The 21984-nt window shown below is 37.7% G+C and overlaps 1 protein-coding gene across 1 annotated transcript in view; it reads right to left on the bottom strand.

Annotated features, from left to right (window-relative positions):
• Positions 1 to 21984, bottom strand: part of obscnb (obscurin, cytoskeletal calmodulin and titin-interacting RhoGEF b) — a 368207-nt gene that overhangs the window by 46225 nt on the left and 299998 nt on the right. Inside the window, exons 97-101 of the mRNA XM_078423526.1 lie at positions 9208 to 9319; positions 7061 to 7530; positions 6259 to 6385; positions 4694 to 4821; positions 639 to 729 (exon numbers count right to left, since the gene is read on the bottom strand). Coding sequence (XP_078279652.1) covers positions 639 to 729; positions 4694 to 4821; positions 6259 to 6385; positions 7061 to 7530; positions 9208 to 9319 — 928 coding nt within the window. The remainder of the gene's footprint in view (positions 1 to 638; positions 730 to 4693; positions 4822 to 6258; positions 6386 to 7060; positions 7531 to 9207; positions 9320 to 21984) is intronic.

Raw genomic sequence — 21984 nt, 5'->3', positions numbered from 1 at the left:
TCTCCCCCCCCCACCCACTCCATCCCCCCTCATTCCCTCACCCCCCTGTAAAACTCCTCCAAACCTCGCCTGCATTGGTCTAGCACCCCCTACTCACCCACTCCACCCCCCCTCAACCCCCCAGGTCACTGCCGTTTGCACCATCGCAAAGTTGAAATATTGTAAGTCGAAGCATTGAAAGTCGGGGAGCATCTGTATTAGATCAACGGGCCCCATTGGGTTCTGCACATGCGCGGATCCGGCGGCCATCTTATGTAAGTATTAGATCAACAGGCCCCAACTGCGCAGGCACAGACCCGTTGGGTTCCCATTGTGACGCTGAACATGGAGGTATAACTGCGCAGGTATGGCTGATGGGCAGGGAAAGTGGAAAAGGGATTTATTTAGTAAAGTTTAAAAAAGTGATTTTTAAAGTTTAAAAAGTAAATGACTTTTAAAATATAACAAGCATTTGAATCGCAGGCCAATTGTGAGTAAGGTGGTCATAAAATTGTTGCGCTATCGTGTACCGTTTTGGCTGTATTTTGGGTACGTACAAATATGCAATCAAATATATACATGTACAAACAAACCAATATACAAGATGAGAGTTTTAGTAATATATAGATAAAGCAGGATTAATAAACAGACATGTTTACCTTCCAATTTCCTCTTTAACTTCATAATGGTAATGCAGTTTTCTTCTCTCTTCTACCTTCTCTTTGGAGCATTCTCTTTTGTCTCTTGTTTCTGAATTGCAATGGTATTTCCCAAGAAAATAAAAAATAATTTACTACCAGAAGATGAGTTTTTATTTGAAAATAAAATTCACAGTTGTTGGTGGAAATGCATAAACATGTTAAAAAGTACTGAATGAAGGAGCATATTTCTGCTTTTTGAGAAAAGAAGGCAGAATATGGACAATGTGAGAAACATGTTAATTGTAATTTCAACTATAATTGCCCTTTGGTAAACAGAGGTTTGTCAATATGGATTGATATTAACAAACCAAAGACAATATAAAAAGAAAGACAAAGAGATGGCCAGGTATCCAATCCAATGTTTTTTAAATTTATATTTGGTGGAAAAGGAAGGCTACATTTTGAGATGCAGAACAGAATCATGGACATTTACATCTATTCAACCTATGCTGACCAAAAAAACCATATTCAAACTAATCCCCTTTCCTGGAGAAAACTTGAGCAGTTTGGGGTTACATTCATTTACCTTTAGAAGAGCAATAGGAGGATCTGCATGGTAGGCTGCTCTGGAAGGTGAGATCCAAGAAGAGATAGCTGAATGGATAGAAAATTGGCTTCATGGAATGAAGCAGAGGGTGATGGTGGAAGGTTGCTTTCCAAGGGTTCGGTGCTGTGCCCATTGCTGTTTGTCATCTCTATCAATAATTTGGATGAGAATGTGCAAGGCATTATTTGTAATTTTGCAGATGACACTAAAATTGGTAGTATTGTAGATAGTGATACTGTTGTCGAAAATTGCAGCAGGATCTTGATCGATCGGCCAGGTGGCCTGAGGAATGGTTGATGGCTTTTAATACAGTGAAGTGTTGTATTTTATTTTAGCTTGAAAACAAATGAATGATAAATCTTGTGACGCAAATATCAAAATATATGTTCTGAAACAATAATATGATTGAATGTCATACTATATATTAATATGACAAATGTAATAGTTAATGACTGAAGTACATTTGTGGTAAACAAAACTGTCTGTGACATTCACATCCTGTGAATGAATAAATAACTAAAAGATTACTTATATACGAAGCACAATATAGTGATAGGCCACTCTGCACAAATTTGTTACAATAGCAATATCTTTTAATTCCCTTCTTTATTTAACCCTGTCTGAGTATTTTTGTGTACCTTTCTCTCTCACAAGTTCATGCAACATCGGAGCAGAATTAAGCCATTTGGCCCATCAAATCTACTCAACTGTTCAATCAAGGCTGATCTATCTTTTCCTCTCAACCCCATTCTCTTGCCTTCTTTCCGCAACCTTTGACACCCTCACTAAACAAGAACCTATTAATCTCCGCTTTAAAAATATCCAAAGACTTGGCTTCCACAGCCATTTGTAGCAATGAATTCCACAGATTCACCACCTTTTGGCTCAAGAAATTATCAGGCAACTGAACCATCCTATCACCAACTAAAGAGCAATCCTGACCGACCATCTACCCTTTCAGAGACATACGGACTAACTTTAATCGGATTTTACTATCCTTCATCTTACACCAAACATTATTCCCTTTACCCGGTGAACAGTGGACATCTGCATGTAATCATGTGTAGTCTTTTCGCTGACTGGATACTACACAACAAAAAAGCTTTTTATTGTACCTAGGTACACGTGACAATGATAAACTAAACTAAACTCTCCTTATCTGTCTCTACCATTTACCCACCATCCACTGACTCCCACCTCCAATTCCGCAACCTGGCTCCATCTGCCCAACATTCCCCTCTCACCTGGTTCCACCTATAGTCATACAGTGTGCAGACAGGCCCTTCAGCCCAACTTGCCCATGCCGACCAACATGCCCCACGCCTACACTAGTCCTACCTGCCTGTTTTTGGCCTATATCCCTCTAAACCTACCTTGTCCATGTACGTGTCTAAATGTTTCCTAGACATTTAGAATGTTTCAAATTTCAAATGTTTCTATTGGCGTTCAGCTCCTGCCTTACCACCACCCCCCCCTCATTATACAGTCTATGTCCCTGCTACACTTTCAGCCATTATTCAGGGGGTCGATTCAAAACATCAACAATCCCTTTGTCTCCTCAAATGCTGCTTGACCTGCTGAGTTCCTCCAGCAATTTGTTCTTTGTTCCACCAGCAGTAGAGATTTGTGTGTAATTATGAATTATTTTCCTTTCTAAAGTGAGCACAAAAACCTTAAATACCGACCGGTTTAGCATTTTGCCCAGTAATTTCAGTTATTCTTTACTCCAGCACATCAATTATACAGTGCCCTCCATAATGTTTGGGACAAAGACCCATCATTTATTTATTGGCCTCTGTACTCCATAATTTGAGATTTGTAATATAAAAAAATCACATGTGGTTGAAGTGTGCACATTGTCAGATTTTATTAAAGCCCATTTTTATACATTTTGGTTTCACCATGTAGAAATTACAGCTGTGTTTATACATAGTCCCCCTATTTCAGGGCACCATAATGTTTGGGACACATAGCTTCCCAGGTGTTTGTAATTGCTCGGGTGTGTTTAATTGCTTCATTCATGAAGGTGTAAGAGAAGATGTAAGAGAGCTCTCAGCATCTAGTCTTTCCTCCAGTCTTTCCATCACCTTTGGAAACGTTTAATACTGTTTATCAACATGAGGACTAAAGTTGTGCCAATGAAAGTCAAAGAAACCATTATGAGACTGAGAAACAAGAATAAAACTGTTGGAGACATCAGCCAAATCTTAGGCTTACCAAAATCAACTGTTTGGAACATCATTAAGAAGAGAGCACTGTTGAGCTTACTAATCACAAAGGGACTGGCAGGCCAAGGAAGACCTCCACAGCTGATGACAGAAGAATTCTCTCTATAATAAAGAAAAATCCCCAAACACCTGTCTGACATTTCAGAAAAACTCTTCTGGAGTCAGGAGGGGATTTGTCAATGACCACTGTCCGCAAAAGACCATGAACAGAAATACAGAGGCTACACTGCAAGATGCAAAGCACTGGTTAGCCACAAAAAAAGGATAGCCAGGTTACAGTTTGCCAAGAAGTATTTAAAAGAGCAACCACAGTTCTGGAAAAAGGTATTGTGGACAGATGAGACGAAGATTAACTTATATCAGAGTGATGGCAAGAGCAAAGTATGGAGGAGAGAAGGAACTGCCCAAGATTCAAAGCATACCACCTCATCTAAGAAACACAGTGTTGGAGGTGGTATGGCCTGGGCATGTATGGCTGCTGAAAGTACTGGTTCGCTTATCTTCATTGATGATACAACTGCTGTTGGTAGTAGCATAATGAATTCTGAAGTGTATAGACACATCCTAACTGCTCCAGTTCAAACAAATGCCTCAAAACTCATTGGCCGGCGGTTCATTCTACAGCAAGACAATGATCCCAAACATACTGCTAAAGCAACGAAGGAGTTTTTCAAAGCTAAAAAATGGTCAATCACGCGATCTGAACCCAATTGAGCATGCCTTTTATATGCTGAAGAGAAAAGTAAAGGGGACTTGGCCCCCAAAACAAGCATAAGCTAAAGATGGCTGCAATACAGGCCTGGCAGAGCATCACCAGAGAAGACACCCAGCAACCGGTGATGTCCATGAATCGCAGACTACAAGCAGTCATTGCATGCAAAGGATATGCAACAAAATATGAAACATGACTACTTTCATTTACACAATATTGATGTGTCCCAAACATTATAGTGCCCTGAAATGGGGGGACTATGTATAAACACTGCTGTAATTTCTACATGGTGAAACCAAAATGTATAAAAATGGCCTTTAATAAAATCTGACAATGTGCACTTTAACCACGTGATTTTTTTCTATGACAAATCTCAAATTGTGGAGTACAGAGGGAAATAAATAAATGATGGGTCTTTGTCCCAAACATTATGGAGGGCACTGTACATCAGAGCAAGCAATAGTTGGTTAGTATTGAAGGTGATTCAGTATTTTAATGGTCCAGTGTCATGCTTTATTCACATCACCTGCATTCTCTTGTGCAGTCAAATCAATGTGGTAACTCTCATGTGGCTCCATATGTAGCTTGTGCCTTTGATTATCAGGCAACATGGGGATATCTTCAGCCCTGCATTCAGCTCCCTTACTTACAATTCTTGTCAAAGATAGTGAAAAAAAAGTGTCTGTTAAATTTACAGTAATGATATTTCCATATTTAAAAGGGAATAAAATATGTTCAACAATTAGTATGCACATTTAGAATTAGTAATGTAGATTTAGAATTTGTAAATTCAAGTACTTTGAATTCATTTATACTGGAGAAATAAAGGGGACTAAAGCTCAGCAAATCTTCTAGATCTGAAAGTCTGCGTCCCAATGTTACAGAGCTAGCTGTTGCATTGGTGATGATCTTCTAATGTTCTCTATATTGTGGAGAGGTCCCAGCACATTGGAATGTAGCAAAGGTAACATCTCTAATTAAGAGAGGAAGAGAACAAAATATGGAAGATAGACAAGTCAACCTGACTGACAACCTTCTCAGTAAAATGTTGGAATCCATCACTGAATACGTAAAATATCACATGTAGGAAGGAACTGCAGATGCTGGTTTAAACTGCAGATAGATACAAAAAGCCGGTGTAACTCAGCGGGACAGACAGCATCTCTGCAGAGAAAAAAGGGTGACGTTTTGGGTCAAGACGCTTCTTCAGAATGATGTCAGGGGAAAGGGAGATACAAAGATAAGGAAATATATGGTGTGAAACCACGACAAAGGGGATGGAGATCAAGGAAAATGTAGAATAGTACAACAGCTACCTTCGACCTGAAGTCGATGGTAGCTTCTCACTGCTACCATTGACCGTAAGTCCCACATCCCCAGTTTTGGGGACAGTTATTTTTCTACAGCTATCGGGTTGGTGAATCAACCCTAAACCTACCTTGACAATGGTTCACCATGGACTTGTTTTTTCTTTCTAATTATATTTTTGTATTCTCACTTTTGTGTGTTGTCTGAGTTTATGTGCCTGTGATGTTGCTGCAAGCAATATATTTCATTGTAGCTGTATCACACTATACTTATGAATATGACAATAAACTTAATTTGACTTCAATTTGACAAAACTTCACATAGATACTAAATTATGATAGCTTGCAAATAAAAGTAAAAACTTCAAGAATCAACCAGCTTTTAAACTGACTAATCATGTCTTTTGACATTACTTTTGTGTTATGCTAATAACTACAATTATTTTTTCACATTCATACAAGGTGGACACAACTTTAAAGTTTTGATAAGAGCAAATGAATTCATTTAGTATAAGAAGTATAAGAAGATAACTGCAGATGCTGGTACAAATCGAAGGTATTTATTCACAAAATGCTGGAGTAACTCAGCAGGTCAGACAGCATCTCGGGAGAGAAGGAATGATGGGTCTTTGTCCCAAACATTATGAATCATTCCTTCTCTCCCGAGGTGCTGCCTGACCTGCTGAGTTACTCCAGCATTTTGTGAATAAATGAATTCATTTGTTTAAAGGATGACCACTTGCAATATCTTTTGTTTCAAAGTGTAACTCCTGGAGTGGGTTACCTTGAGAAAGAAATTTGCTCTGTTAGATCACTAGCTGAAAGATTTCTTCGCTTGAAAGTGGTTGGGCTGAACCGTATTTCACGTAGTCTCTTCATGGTAACATTTTGAATGTTCTCATTCTGCAGATCTGTGTTGGAGAATAATTAAATTTATGAGAATCAAAAGTAAGAAAGTGCCAATCAATTCATCGTCTGCACCTGTAATGGAGCATATACATCTATACATCTAGCACTATTTATGTGGCACGTGCACCCACTTAATTATGAGAGGACAACTTTTGATTATTTTGTCTGGAGCGGCAAAGGCTGAGGGGAGATCTGACAGAATTATATAATTATGAGAGGCACAGATAAGGTTTATAAGAACCTTTTCCCAGGGTGGAAATGTCAAATACTAGAGGGTATAACTTTGTTTACCAATACCAAGAGGGGGAAATTGTAAAGATGTGCAAGCCAAGTTTATTTTACACAAAGAAAGTAGTAGATGCCTGGACTACGTGGCAGTGGGTGGGGATGGGGTGGGTGGGGGCGGGGGAGGGTGGAGACGGAAGCAGAAATAACAGTAACGTTTAAATGGCATTTAGACAGACAAATGAATAGTCCCTCAGGAAGTAAAGTATGCAGACCCTGTGCAGGCAGAAAGGATTAGTTTGGAAAGTCATCATGGTTAGCATAGGCATTGTGGGCTGCAAAGCCTGTTCCCGTGCTGTGCTGTTCTGTTCTAATTTACCTGTTTTGTTAACATTTAAAATATTTTGCTTCAAAGTTTAGCATCCTGTGAACTAGCCTGTAAAGTGACTAACCTTTCAGAGGCTTGGTCTGAATATCAACAGTGCTGGCTTGGTCCCAAATGGTTTGAAAGTCTGGTGTATCTGATTTAATAGGTTTATCAAGTTCAATTGGCTTCATCTGTCCTGCAATATCAAATCTCTCTGTCACTCCCCAATTATCTTGTGGCACATCCATGCATGCCGGCAGAGAATCTGCAAATTTATTTGAAGTCATCCCCACTTCTTGGTTTTCATGTCCAGTCGGAAATTGAACAGTTTCTTTCATTTCTGAGATCACTATTGTTTCTTCTTTATTTGAACAGGCAGGTTTATCCTTCTCTTCACCATCTCTTCCGTTGCCCATGTGCAAACTATATATTTCAGCTGATGGAGACGTTCTACTTTTATCGTTTGAGATGACATTTGAGAATGTTACAGATTTTCTCTTTGGTTTATTATTTATACTTGCACTTCTGAACTCTGACCAATGTGCTTCTTGACTTCTGAAGGAACAACCAGAAACAATATTCATTTTAAGATAATAATACGGTACAATACAACATTTCAATGCATTTAAACACTGAAGCATTGAAATCACATCCCTCATGAAAGCTGCTACTCAAGTGAGTCCCTTTCTTTAATTGGCTACACACTGCTACCCGTACTATTTCTATGATAGTCTCTAACTTGTATCACTGACAGTTTCTAATCTCATATTTGTTTGGCCTCTTGCCATCTTCAATTGCCAGTTTCCTGTTCTCCTGCCTCTCAGATCCAATTCCATGTCAAGTTGCTCAAAGGTAATTAATTTTTTTAAAAAAGAAAACCTCTGAGAATGTCAATAAAGCAAGATCGGACATAGCAGGTTTTGCAGTCTTAGGATGGTCCTAAATACTACTCATCCAGAGCAGTCTTTTACCCAGGGTGGGGAATCGCAAACGGGAGGACTTATGTTTAAAGTGAGAGGGGCAAGATTTAATACGAACCTGAGAGGCACCAATTTTTTCTTAGAGGGTGGTGGGTATACGGAACAAACTGCCAGACAAGGTAGTTGAGGAAGGTACTATAACAACATTTAAAAGACACTTGGATGGGTACATGTAAAGGTTTCGATGGATATGAGCCTAATGCAGGCAAATGGTTCGAGCTTAGTTTGGGCATCTTGGTTGGCATTGACGAGTTGGGCCAAAGGCTTATTTCTGTGCTGTATGATTCTGTGCCACTCAATAATTGCTGACTGGAATTTATCAACTGTTATAATTAAACAGAACAGCCTATCAACGATCTTATTTCCCCTACAGTCAGTCTGAGGAAGGGTCCCGAATCGAGACATCACTTTTCTTCACAGTTACTCCAGTACTTTGTATTTTGCACAAGATTCCAGCATCTGGTTTCTTCATTATATTTGTTTCCCTAAATGGACCAATTGTCCTGTGTATAGTCACTTCGATCAGTGGAAATAAAGATCTGAAAATGTTCTAATTTTTGAAAGGAGTGGATTTCTCTTTCGTGGCCTGTGATAATTTGCCTATTTGGTCTTTGCTCTGTGATTGGCAGTGAATGTAAATATGACACAATTGTCTAGTGTGTCCACACTGTAAGCACACTGCAAGTGCGAAGAGGACAAAGAACCAACTTTAAGATAAAAAGGGATCTGGTTTCAACTGAGGAAGTTACAAGCAGTTCCAGAGTTAAATAAGATTTCAGTTACTGAGAAATTACCATAAGGTGACTTTTCTGTAAATCAGAAACATCTGTTTTCCATAGTAACCCATAATTATAACACTATAAGTACACTTGCAATAATTCTTTATTTTATTTGATAATCACTCTAATATTGCCCATCGTTAAATTAACCGGATATATGCTATATATAATTATTAATGAATATCATAAAACAGTTTAATATTACTACTAGCTTTAAAATGCCATAAACATTTATGAGAGAATTTGCAGAAAGTCATATTTCTTAAATCAAGTCATTCGTAACTAAGAATCAAAGATATGGATACTTGTGGACAACTGCAGTGAGACGTTAATCTGTGGATATTTGCAGTAAGATTTTGATCTACAATACATCAATATATCAAAGGCTGGATTTTTTTAGCACCTGTCTTGCCATCCTTTATTAATGCAAACTTCACAAAGGATATGGGGCAATCAGGAGACTTAGTACTCACTCTTTTTTAGCTCTGCTTCTTTGGATCCTGTATCCTAAACTTGGCGTTCGTATTTCAGTCACCCTTCTGACTCCAACTTCAAAACCTTCCATTGCTATGTTAGAAACACTTCCTGAAAATGGATAACACAATGAACGCCACAGAGCAAGAGTTTTACATTAAAAAGTTGCACTACTGAAATTGATCCGCAGAGACCTTTCAATTGCTGCTATTTTGGAAAATGTCCTTTTTGCTTGCAGCAGAACTTATTTTATGGTTCTTCCATTTCCTGAAGTGTGATAAAATCTTTAGTTTCCATACAAAACGTAGAGACTATTGTGTTATGAAATGAATATACCACAGGTGTGCACTTATCGCGTATTTTTGAAATGGAACCACTGTACTTTCCTTAGCAGGTACTAAACAGACATATCAATGCAGTATAATTTTGTAGAATTAAGAATGAGATCAGGCAAGTCTCAGTCTAACATAAAACATAGAAAAGGATAGCAGAGGGCGTTCAGCCATGATGTCCGTGTTGACTGTGATGTAACTTCAAACTAATGCCTTCTGTCTGCATATGGTTGATGCCTCTCCATTCAATGTTTGTACACTTGCCCGTCTAAATGCCTCTTAAATGTTATCAGCATTGTTTCTACAACTTCCCCTAGCAGCGCTTTCCAGGCACCTACCACGCTGTGTAAAAAAAACCTTACCTGTAAATCTCCTTTAAACATTTCCCCTCTCACCCTAAAAAAATGCCCTCCAATATTTGATGTTTCCAACCTGGGAAATAACCTGACAATCTATCCTATGCCAATGTAAGTTTGTCCAACATCTCCTTATCGCTAATACTCCATAAACAAGGCAACAACCTGGTGAACTTCTTCTGCACCATATCCAAGGCCTCCATTTTCTTCCTGTGATGCTGTGACCAGAAATGCACACAGTACTCCAGATGTGGCCTAACCAAAGTTTTACACAATCGCAACGTGACTTCCTGACTTTCATATCAAAACCCTGACTATGAAGGCAGATATTCCGTACATCCACTACTCTCTATCTGAAAAAGTTGCACCTCAGGCTCCTATTAAATCTTTTCTCTCTCATCTCAAATGTATGCCCCCCCTAGTTCTTGATTCCTTTCTCCTTGAAAAAAGAACGTGCATTCACTCTATCTGTTCCTCTCATGATATCCATCCCAATAAAATCACCTCCGAGCCTTCTGCCCTTCAAGTAACAAAGTCCTAGCCTGCCCTAGCCTAACCTCACCCAATTAGCTCATTATGAGGATGTTAGGTAACATCCTAACATTTATGAGGATGTTAGTATGTTACCTAACATCTTCATAAATCTTCACTGCACTTCCAGTTTAATGGCAGCTTTCCATAGCATGGTGACCAAACTTGAACACAGTACTCCAAGTGCGGCCTCACCAACATCTTGTACAACTGTAACATAACATCGCAACTTTTATACTCAATTCCGACTGATGAAGGCCAGTATGCCAAATGTCTTCTTCACCACTCTTTCTACCAAATGATGCCACTTTCAGGGAACCATGTACTTGTACTCCTGGATCCCTCTGCTTACAACGCTCCTCTTGGCCCTACCGTTCACTGTGAAGGGCTTGCCCTGATTTGACTTCCCAAAATATAGCACCTCACGCTTAACTGAATTACACTCCATTAGCGATTCCCCAGCTCACTTGCCCAGCTGATGGAGATCCTGGTGTAATTCTTGATAATCATCGCTACTTTCGACAATACAACCTATTTAGACTTGATGGGCCAAATGGCCTGATTCTGCTCCAATCACTTATGACCTTATGCATAACCTTATTAAAAGCCTCTGTTTACAACCATTCCCACAGCAACCTTCTTGATTATTTCTTCAAAAAACGAAATCAGATTCTTGAGACCACAAATAAAACCATGCTGACTATCCTTGTGGAGTACTACTGATCACTGACCTCTAGTCGGAATAATGTAAGAAAATAACTGCAGATGCTGGTACAAATCGAAGGTATTTATTCACAAAATGCTGGAGTAACTCAGCAGGTCAGGCAGCATCTCAGGAGAGAAGGAATGGGTGACATTTCGGGTCGAGACCCTTCTTCAGACTGAAGAAGGGTCTAGTCAGAATAATGTCCTTCCACCACCACCCTCTGTCTTCCATAGCCAAGCCAATTTTGAATCCAATCTACCAAGTCTCCATGGATCATATATGCCTTAATCTTCCAGATTAGAGTACCATTGTCAAAAGCTTTACTCGGGTCCACTGCCCTACTGTCATCAGTCATATACATCACCTCTTCAATAGACTCAATCAAGCTTGTAAGATATGTCCTCACTTACACAAAAGTATGCTGACTATCCCCAATAAATCTATGGCTTTACTTTAGACTTTAGGAGTGCAGTGTGGAAACTGGCCCTTCGGCTCAGTGTCCGCGCCGACCAACGATCAACCCATACACTTGCACTAACCTACACACACTAGGGATAATTTTACAGAAGCCAATTAACCTACAAACCCGCACGTCTTTGGATTGTGGGAGGAAACCGAAGCACCCGGAGAAAACCGATGTGGTCACGCTGTACGAACTGCGTACAGATCGCACTGGTAGTCAGGATCGAACCTGGGTCTCTGGCGCTGCAAGGCAGAAAATCTACCACTGCACCACCCCACAGAGTGCATTTCCAAATGCAAGTAACTTCTATCCCCAAGAACCTTCTCTTGTAATTTCCTACCGTTGATGTAAGGTTTACCGTCTTATAAATTTGGCTTGTCGCTACGGCTACTATCCAGTACTTTCGAAACTAACCCGTGACCAAAGGATTCAAATATTTCTATCAAGAGCCCTGGAAACTCCTCTCTCAATAATCTGTTAGAGCCTAGATAGGCCTGGGGGATTTATATTTTTTCACATCAAAGGACTCAGCAGCTCATTCTTCTTGATATCAATATGCCCAAGAATATCAGCATACCCACCTCCATAATCCCACCATTCTCCATATACTTCCTCTTGAAAGAATATGCATAGCATAGATTTTTTCATCACTTGGTTTTGGGCGGGCAGGTCATGTCCTACAAACTTGATTGACTTTTTGAAGAGATGATGAAGATGATTGATGAAAGGTAATGGTTGTTATATACCTACTTTTTACTCATTTTGAACAAAAGGTCAGTGGAATGAGGTCAGTTGCCCGACAACCTTTGCTTTATCTGTAATACACCTTGCACATTAAACCCACCATCCTAATTAACCTGACACTGCCTCTTCTTCCTTTCAAACTTGCCTGACCTAACCTCTACCTTCTCTTCAATCCTTCCATTTGCTGACCTACCGCTCTGGTTCCAATCACCCCACCCAGCTAGTTTAAATTGTACCTGAAGCTCTCCCTCCTGCACTAGCTCCTTAGTTACGCATTTAACTATTACTACTGTTCATACTATTTTCCTATTTCTTGCCTCATAGCATGTGATACAAGCAGTATTCTTGAGATTGCAACACCAGAGATCCTGTTTTTTTTACCTTTCTGCCTAACTCCTTAAATTCTCATTGCATTACCTTGTCTTTCTTCCTGCTTATGTCATTAGTACCAATATGAACTATGACCTCAGGATGTTCACTCTCCCCCTTTGTACATGACACCAGGGAGGTAAATGCTTTCCAGGAGTCTCACCCTTGGCCACAGAAATGCCTGTCAGTACCCCTGACTATAGAGTTCCCTCACACTATAGTTTGCCTGGACTTTGCCTTACCCTGTTGTACAACATTTCCTCCTGATAGGCCATCCCACCAACCCCCAATAGTATCCAATGTATGTACTTATTTTATAGGGGAAGAGCTACACGAGAATCCTGCACCTCCTGTCTTCACCATCTTTCTGATAAGAGTTTTGGTGTGACCAAATTCCAATCTATCTAGGAATTCTGAAATTCCTATCTATCTAACATTTTCACAAAATGTTATTTCTTAATTCCACCATTTTATGACAGGCAAAATGCTGAGGTGCTGTAGGATGACCAAATTATTACGCTTTTCATCTGTTCAATATTGCATGTCATTCTTCCCTCTTAGTCATACTGTAAATTGGATGAGAAACATGTGTTTATATAAGGGCTCCATAATTGCAAATATTTATTAAAGGGTAAAAAGCAAACATCAAATTTTACAATGTAATCAACTGATAATTTTACCAAAATAACATATAAGATAGAACAGTACAGCATAGAACAGGCCCTACAACCCACAATAGCCGTGCTGAACATGATGCTAAATTAAGCTAAGTGGGAGAGATAGGTATCATTCCAACATCTAAATGACAATTCAACAGGTTCATGCATTGGAAGGTTTTGGAGGGATCCCAGGTCAGGAAGTCACCTTGGCTGGCATGGACAAGTTTTGTGTTATTTAACTCTATAACTCTAAAATGGAACAATTATACGGCATGGGGAAATGGCAGTGGAACAGGACCAAACAAATGAAGACATAAGGATTGCAGACGCTGGAATCATGAGTAAAACACAAAGTGCTGAAGGTACTCGGCGGTTAGGCAGCATCTGTGGAGGCAATGGATAAGTGACATTTTGGGACAGGACCCTTATTTAGACTGAACCGAACATGTGTCGCTTATGCACATTCAGGAATGAGAAGCCATGGAATAATAACATTCTACGATTCTAGTTTATACTATTAAAATCTGTGGATAAACATTTTACCAATTAAACTTCAGAATTGTGAGTTAATTACTCCTTCTATAGCTATATCTTGCTAAATTATTAAATGTAAGCAGTATCCCTCCTGTAGTAAGAAAACATCTATTATAAAAATGTCAACATTGATCAAGGATACGAGACAAGGTTTCCTCAAAGTTGTCAGCAGTCAAAATCTGAGGACCAATTTGATATGAAATCTGCTGCTCCTCCCAAGTACCTGCAAAACGCTTTATTTCATTACAGCCTGAAGGCCAATGGAAGCATTTATTGCCACAATTTCCTGCTAGCCATCAGATCAGAGTGTGCCTTTGCAGTAAAAAGGAACAAATGCAGTTAAGGTGAAGGTTAAATTAGAAGAATACTGTCTGAGTGAGTGGCAATTTTCTGATAAATAATTTATATTACACTGATGCAAGATGCAACAGAGGTGAACTTCATCAGGGGATGCAGGAAATGGTAGCACAGTGACAGTACTGGGGTTGTGCTCTTAGGGAGCATGAAATGGACAGTATTCACATTTGGGTTGATTAGAAGCAATGAGCAATCTTCAATAACAATGTCTATGCAACTACAACTAAGCAACCCAGCAACTCATGACATTTAATAGCATTACTATCAAAATGATAATCACCACCAAGTCCCAATTGACCAGAAACTTAACTTCTCAATCACTGTGGATAAAACTAGACAGAACTTGATACGCTGTGGAAAGTCAAAAAATTCCTGACTCCCCGTAGATTTTCCACCTACATGTCATGTCAAGGTTCAGAATTTCCTGAATAAATTCTTTGTTGAAAATGCTCAATACAATCTGGAATAATAGACTAGAAGACACTTTCCAGAGATGGAGTGGTACAGTAATGCGGCACGTAGCGCTAATGCCTTGCAACTCCAGGAACCCAACTTTTAATCCTGAACTCTAGGGACATACGAGTGAAGTTTGCATCATCTCCCTGTAATCACATAGGTTTCTCCAGTGCATTCTGGTTTTCTGCAGTTCCTTACGGTTGCTGTTTAGGTTCATTGATAGCTAAATGATCCCTATTGTGTATAAAACCCTCCTGGATGCACCTCACAATTTCTGCCCTCTATAACCCTCTGGCACTAAGGTTGCCCCAGTCAATATTGGTGAAATTTAAGTCGTCCCTGTGGTTTTTGTATCTTTCCATAATCTGTCTACATATATGTTCCTCCATCTCCTCCTGGCTATTGTAATGCCAAAAGTGTAGCTCCATCATAGTAATTATACCTTTCTTATTTCCTGAACTCTACCCATATTACATCCCTGAATGAGCACCCCAAGATGTCCTCTCTAAGATTGCTGTGACACTCTCCCGACTCAGTATTGTTTTTGCTTAAATCAATTTATACTACACCTACTTTCCATTGAAGTGTATTAATAGTTATAATTCACATGGTGTGATTCAGGAGCCACACTTGACAAGAGAACTCACCAGAGTTCGAGAAACAATCAGGATCTATTTGTAAGCCCATTTTCACATTGAGAATGGTTCTCCATTGAAAATAGCGAATGTCATTAATAATTCCCTTCAATGTGGGGTTTCTGTATTATTAATAAAGATCTGAAAGACCTACTCAACTTCAAGTGAGATTCAGATAATGTGAAAATTTTAGTTTCAATTTCACTGTATGTTCAATGACCAATTTCATCCAGAAGAGTATATTTTGTCATTTTCTGACAATGCGAAACATCAAAAGTTAACAGATGCAAACTTACTGCAGAAATTACACTTTATTAGGGGTTCAAAAGTAACACACAGAAGTCAGGAGACACACTTTTTATGTTCTATATATATCTAAAAAAATTACCTGCTTACAAAACATACAAGAATGCATCAAACATTTTATGCTCTTGTTGGAACACAGACTGTACAAGATACATTATCCAAAATATATTTGAAGGCACAAGTGCGTCAAAGTTAATGTATATTGCACAACTTTGCTTTTCAAAATGCATCACTGTCATGGTTGTACAACTGTTTATTTGAAATACATGATTTTTTATGTAATCTGGATTTAAGATTTGCAAACTTAACCATGCAAAGTTTCACATAGCACTCTGAATGTTGCAGCTTCTCATCTGTAGGTTGATCTTTTTAAAGATGTTATATTATCCATTAAAGTTACAGGTGTTTTTGCGGCTCAAAGATACATAACTGTGTTATTACACGCCACACAAGTTTTAACTGTTCACAGCATGGAGAAAACACACACACATTGAAAGGTCCTACATATCCTGCCCTTAACTTGCATTGCTGGAAGAGATTATAAAGTCAGTTTGAACTTTCCACTTAAAAATAAATTCTACATGTTATTAAAGTTTTATTAGATTTAGTTATTATTTCATAGTAAGAATAAAATAAAAAGAATAGGTATTAGTAAATAAACCTTGATCATAGTGTCTTGTAGTAGTAAATGGAGCAACAACTCACTTTAGTCTTTTTCTGATATACTCAAAATATCCAATTTTCAAATGAATTAAGATGTATTTAATTTTTGGAAACTTTAATAAGTCACTTTCTTAATATGACAAAGTTAATTAATTCACTGCAAGCATATGCTTTAAAAAAACAACCAACATACTAAAAGTAGTCTTGCAGCTCTCCTCCAAAGTCATAACCTATAGGTTTATAGTCATGTTCAATTTTTCATTTACCTTTTGAAGAGTTATCGCAAAGTAACATATATTGAATCAAGAAATCCATTATTCTTTTGTCAAATGTTTCAATAAAAGTTCTGTTTCTTTCAGATTATATTGTGGATATAACATGTTGACATCCAAAAGGATCAATGACACACTCCCTGTCTCTAAAGTAGATCAGATAAAATAATAAAGTTACAAAACTTGGAATTAGTTTCAGAAATATGTTTTTTTGCCATCTATAATACCATTAACTTTGTAAAACAGTCTGAGGTTCTGACCTCTTCAAAGACTCAAAAGTTAGTGGCTGTAGGACAAGTATAAGGATTTTCAATGTTAAGCTAAACCATGCCATTCCACATTTAATATCATAATTTTTCTATATTTAAACTCTGATGATCGTTTTCCCCTTATTGCTCCTACCTAAGAAGTCAGGTGATGACAAATTTCATATTAACTGTCTGTTCAATAGCGTAATTTCAGGAAATATGTGTACGTCTTGCTCACAGTTTCAGTAGTGTTAGAATAAAATTGATTGCATTACACAACACCGTGAAATTCTCCTGTTAGACCCATAATCATCCCATGAGAGGAGTATCTTTATAGAACTGTGATGAAATTGTTGCATAAGTACAAATTTAGGTTCTTCAGGCTAACATTCTCTTTCCCAGCTAAATTACCACTTAATCCACAACAGACAAAAAGATTATCTGTTACCGTCAGCAAAAAAAGTCTGTTAAATCCACAAAAAAAAAATACTTAGCTTTCCACAATAAAATAATCCAATGTTTGATTTGACATCCAGAACCATTCAGTTAGGTTTTCCTTTGAAAATCCACAAATAGTTCATAATTCTTTGTGTCAAGATCTTTTTCTGTGGACTTCAAATCTGATTAAAGGCAGAATACCAAGAAGTCACCGAGATGTTTATTGAAATTGAGTGAAAGTGTTAATTTGACTGGTTTTTATTCAATGATCATAAAACCCAACTAAAGAGAGAACATTTGAGTGATTTTTACTCCAAGAAACTTTATATATATAATGAAGAACTGTGAGTAATTAATAACATTTAAGTTTATTGTAAAGCTCAATGGTTTTACGTATGTGATTACTATTATGTGGAATGGTTAGGGTTAAGGGTTAGGGTGCAAAAACTCTACGAGATGACCTTTTTCTCAATGTTCTCCCCTAAGACTAGAAATGCTTCATTACATTTTATTTGCTATATTTCATCATAACCCAGCTTAGATGTTCCCTCATCATAAGATTAATTGTTAAGTTTATCGTGTTTGTTTTTGTTGGGTTCCTCGAGTGGGTCTTTCTTATTGATATGTAATGTAACAGTTTCTCCATAGTTAAGAGTTCTTGTAGAAACTTCGGTCTTAAAGCTTGGTTGTCCACTGTCCACAGAACATTGCACTTCAGTACAAAAAGATGTTTTTAATTCAAATGGTGGTTTCTTCTCTGTTGTTGTTGAGGAATGAACGACCGATTCAGTACATGATCCAATGACATGTACTGACAAATTTGACGGCCCCATTGAATGCATTTCTGTTACTCGAGATGATGACATAAACATCCCTCCAGACCGCTGATCGGCGAACTGATGCAAATAACTTGGCTTTAATGTAGGAGCAACTGGTCTCCCGACATTAAGTAAAACTGGTTTGCCTATTGTCGGTTCATTTATTTCCGCCTGTAGAACAGAAATTTCACATGGTTCATTGGAACTAGCAGCTGATGGATAATCTTGGTCAACTATATCTTCACACTTGTAGGTTTCCCCTTGAGCCGGAATGTAGTCTTCAAGGTCTTCTAATGTTAGTAGCTTGCCATTATGAGTCAAAATCTTGGTGTCTCTGTTCATTAGGTCATCACTACTCAGTTCAGGGGGTTCATCAATAATAATATCTTCATTTTCTGTGTCAATATCTTCTTCATGCTCTGGTTTGAAATCCTCTAATTTATCATCAGAAATATCTAGTGGAAGATCCACAATTGCGATTGGAGATGCTGCTTTAGTATCAGAATTTTTTTCAAGGGATAGCTGTTCGTTATCCAAGGGTCCAGGTGTCTCAAAACTTAACATTATTGTTTCATCTATGTGTGCAAGAAGTGGTGTTTCTATTTCCAGTATGGTTGATTTGCACTGACCCTCGGTTTCACTTAGCTGAATATCATATTCATTCCCTGCATGAGCAGACGTTTCAGGACCAACATCAGCGAAGTGGTCAAATGTATGGTCGGGATTGATATCTTCTGATGTGACTTGTTCAAGGTCTGTGATAATCTCAGGTTCACATACAGAGGTCAGAATATCCACACTTGTTAGGTTTTCTTCTGAAAGGGAGGGCTGCATTTGTTCTACCAAGTTATTATTTGAGTTGTTTAAGTTCGGGTCAACTTTAAGAGGTTGTTTGGGCCTTGAACTTGAGGTTCTATAGGTCATTTGTTTTTGCTCAGATAAGGTACGGGTAGAAGGGGAGAATGATCTTTTGCTTTCACGTTTTGCACTTTTTCTAACTCTAAATTCAACTACTTCTTCAACTTCAAACAATCTAGGTCTTTGTTCTACCTTAGTTTGTGCAAGAATAGGTCTTGAAGTTGCACCTTGTTCATCCGGCTCTGTTATCATAACTTCAGGAACAGATGGCATTTTCATGGAGGCTTCTCTGGGTTCTGTCTGAAACTTGGCAGGAGGTGCCTTGGGTCTAGTTGAGAATAATACTTCTGGTTCCATTTCCTGTGGTCTTGATCTTCTTGCAGGGGATATACTTGAAGGACTGCGCCGTTTAACTTTTGGGCTCTTGACTACTGTTGTTATAGTCTCCTCACTAATCATGAAAAGAGTATATAAATGTTTAAACATCAAAAGGATTCCATTGTCCACATTGTACAAAATGCATCATGAACTCTGAAGCAGGTACATTTCTGATTAGCAAGGTGAGCAAGACAGTATTAAGTGTTAATTAGAGGCAACACAGTTAAGATCATGCATTTGCACTCCTGCAATGTTAAAGGATAAACTATTTACAATCAGTGCTTTGTTTTCAAATCTACATCTTTTTTATTGTAAGTTTTGCCATGCATGTTTTAGCTTACATCACACAAATGTTGAAATCAGTGGTTACTGTTATTTATTCCAGTAAATTACATTTTTAGTTGTTAATGAAACTTTATGTTTAAAGAAGATACTTTGTTTTTAAAATTATATCTACCAGGTACCACACAAAAAAGATTTTGAAGTGGTATGTCTCCCTGTATGTAGCTGTATTCAGTGGCCAGGTGACACAAAATGCTTGTATGAACAGATTCTCAGGCTGTGAACTAACACCGTATTTCTGGTTTGGCTGTGTAAATGGTGAAAGTCCACAAATTTAATATCTTTAATTGAATACAGTTAACACAAAAAACAGGAAGTTAAAGGAAGAATGTTTAAAAATATATATAGATCACAAAAATATGTGACACTTTAATCTGTGTAGCTGACTGTAAAAGTTGTTTGGTTATAATAGGATACTTCAGTTAGTATACATGAAAGACAATTCAGAAATGTCTTGTGAATGAATCTATAATCATATGAAGCATGACATTGAATTAGAATGTGAAACAATTTTTTTCAATGAATACAGAAATTGTTTTATTTATTTAGTTTCCGGTCTTCATTTGTTGGCATACAGGATTTTAAAATTAAATGTGATCCTTTTGGTTGAATCATTCTATTAATTGCTCTTAAGAATTAAGGATTGGTACACGCATTATAAATTTGCTAAAAGACAACTGATTCCTGATGAAATTTGAGACAGTATAATGTTCAATTAACTGATTAGGTTGTTAATATAATCATTTAAATTATGGAAGACAATATCAATTGCAGATTTTTAATTTAATATATCTTTCCTGATTATGCAGCAAAGAAATGATGCGCACGACCAATGAGTTATTTGTAATAAAAATATCAGTTTTATATTCCAATTATAAATTTAGTGGTCATTAAACATTCAAAATGGTTATCCAAAACAAACTGTCTATTGTTGCATCCAGCTCTGAGCATTTGTTCCAAATGTGATCCTAAATGCAATAGAAGTTGCATTTTGAAATCATATGACAAGAGCTTGAAGGCATGTACAATCAACTGTACTAAACAAATTAATCTTCTCCAAAACATTAATTTAATTTAAAAAAATCCATGATAAACATTGCCTTCATGACACTTCTAGAAATTGTTCAGAAACAAAACTATAATTATGTCAAACGCTAACATGCGCAGGAAAACACTGGATTATATGCATGTTTGGCACAATGTAATCAAGCATTGGATGAGATGGACAAGCTTATACAAAGCATTAATGAAGAAACTAAGCACTTACATGATGATGGTTTTCTTGGGAACTTTAGTCTCTTGTTCAGTGACTACAAGAAACAGGATGAAAAGTGTGGAGTCAGAAATGGATAGGTTGAAATGATGAAACCCACTCCTGCAGTCACTGTTGCAATAAAACTGTGTCACTACCTCAGTTGTTACTAGAAGTTTCAAGGGGTGGGATTCCACAAATTCACTTTATCTGCCAATTATTTTAGTTTTCTAACTTCATTTCTGTATACTAAACCGGATTAACTAGAAACAAAAGATTACCGAAGGTCATTCGATAGAACTTTATCAGTTCTACAGTAGTACTTACAAATAATTAATAACTCATGTGATTTATATATTTTAATATGGTGGAAAGTTATCACTTGTACAGCCTGTGTGAAAATAAAACTTGTTTATAATTTTAGTTAAATCCTTAAAGTTATGAAATCCTGTTTGGGATCTTCTACTGTAACTTATAAGTATGGAAGGAAAAAACTTATGCTTTGAACTTACGACTCTTTGCAAGACTTATTCAGTTTCTATCCTTTTGGTTCTGCGATTATTTTTGTTGGTCATTCCCTACAGTTTCGATTCATATTTTGCAGTTTTATGCTTCTTGTTTTTTTCTCTCTATCCAACCCCGCCAGTATTAATCTTTCAACTGAATGTCATCATTAACAGGTTATTGCTTTGGTAATCCTGGCCTCACCCTATCAGGTATATTTCTATTGTCCTACCCTTCCTTCTCTTCAATTTACAATTGATGTGTTCTCTCTCTCGGCACTGATGAAAGGTTATCTATTTGGTGTAAAATAATTATCTTATTTTTACGCTTCTTAACACCTAAATTTGTTTGACTGTTTCTGACCTTTCTGTTTATTCACAAAATGCTGGAGTAACTCAGCAGGTCAGACAGTATCTCGGGAGAGAAGGAATGGGTGACGTTTCGGGTCGAGACCCTTCTTCAGCCTGACCTGCTGAGTTACTCCAGCATTTTGTGAATAAATACCTTCGATTTGTACCAGCATCTGCAGTTATTTTCTTATACTGACCTTTCTGT

This window comes from Rhinoraja longicauda, chromosome 2, assembly GCF_053455715.1.
Source record: "Rhinoraja longicauda isolate Sanriku21f chromosome 2, sRhiLon1.1, whole genome shotgun sequence".
Classification (NCBI taxonomy): Eukaryota; Metazoa; Chordata; class Chondrichthyes; order Rajiformes; family Arhynchobatidae; genus Rhinoraja; species Rhinoraja longicauda.
Note: the sequence above shows the minus strand (reverse complement) of the source record. Positions and strands in the feature narration are given on the sequence as shown.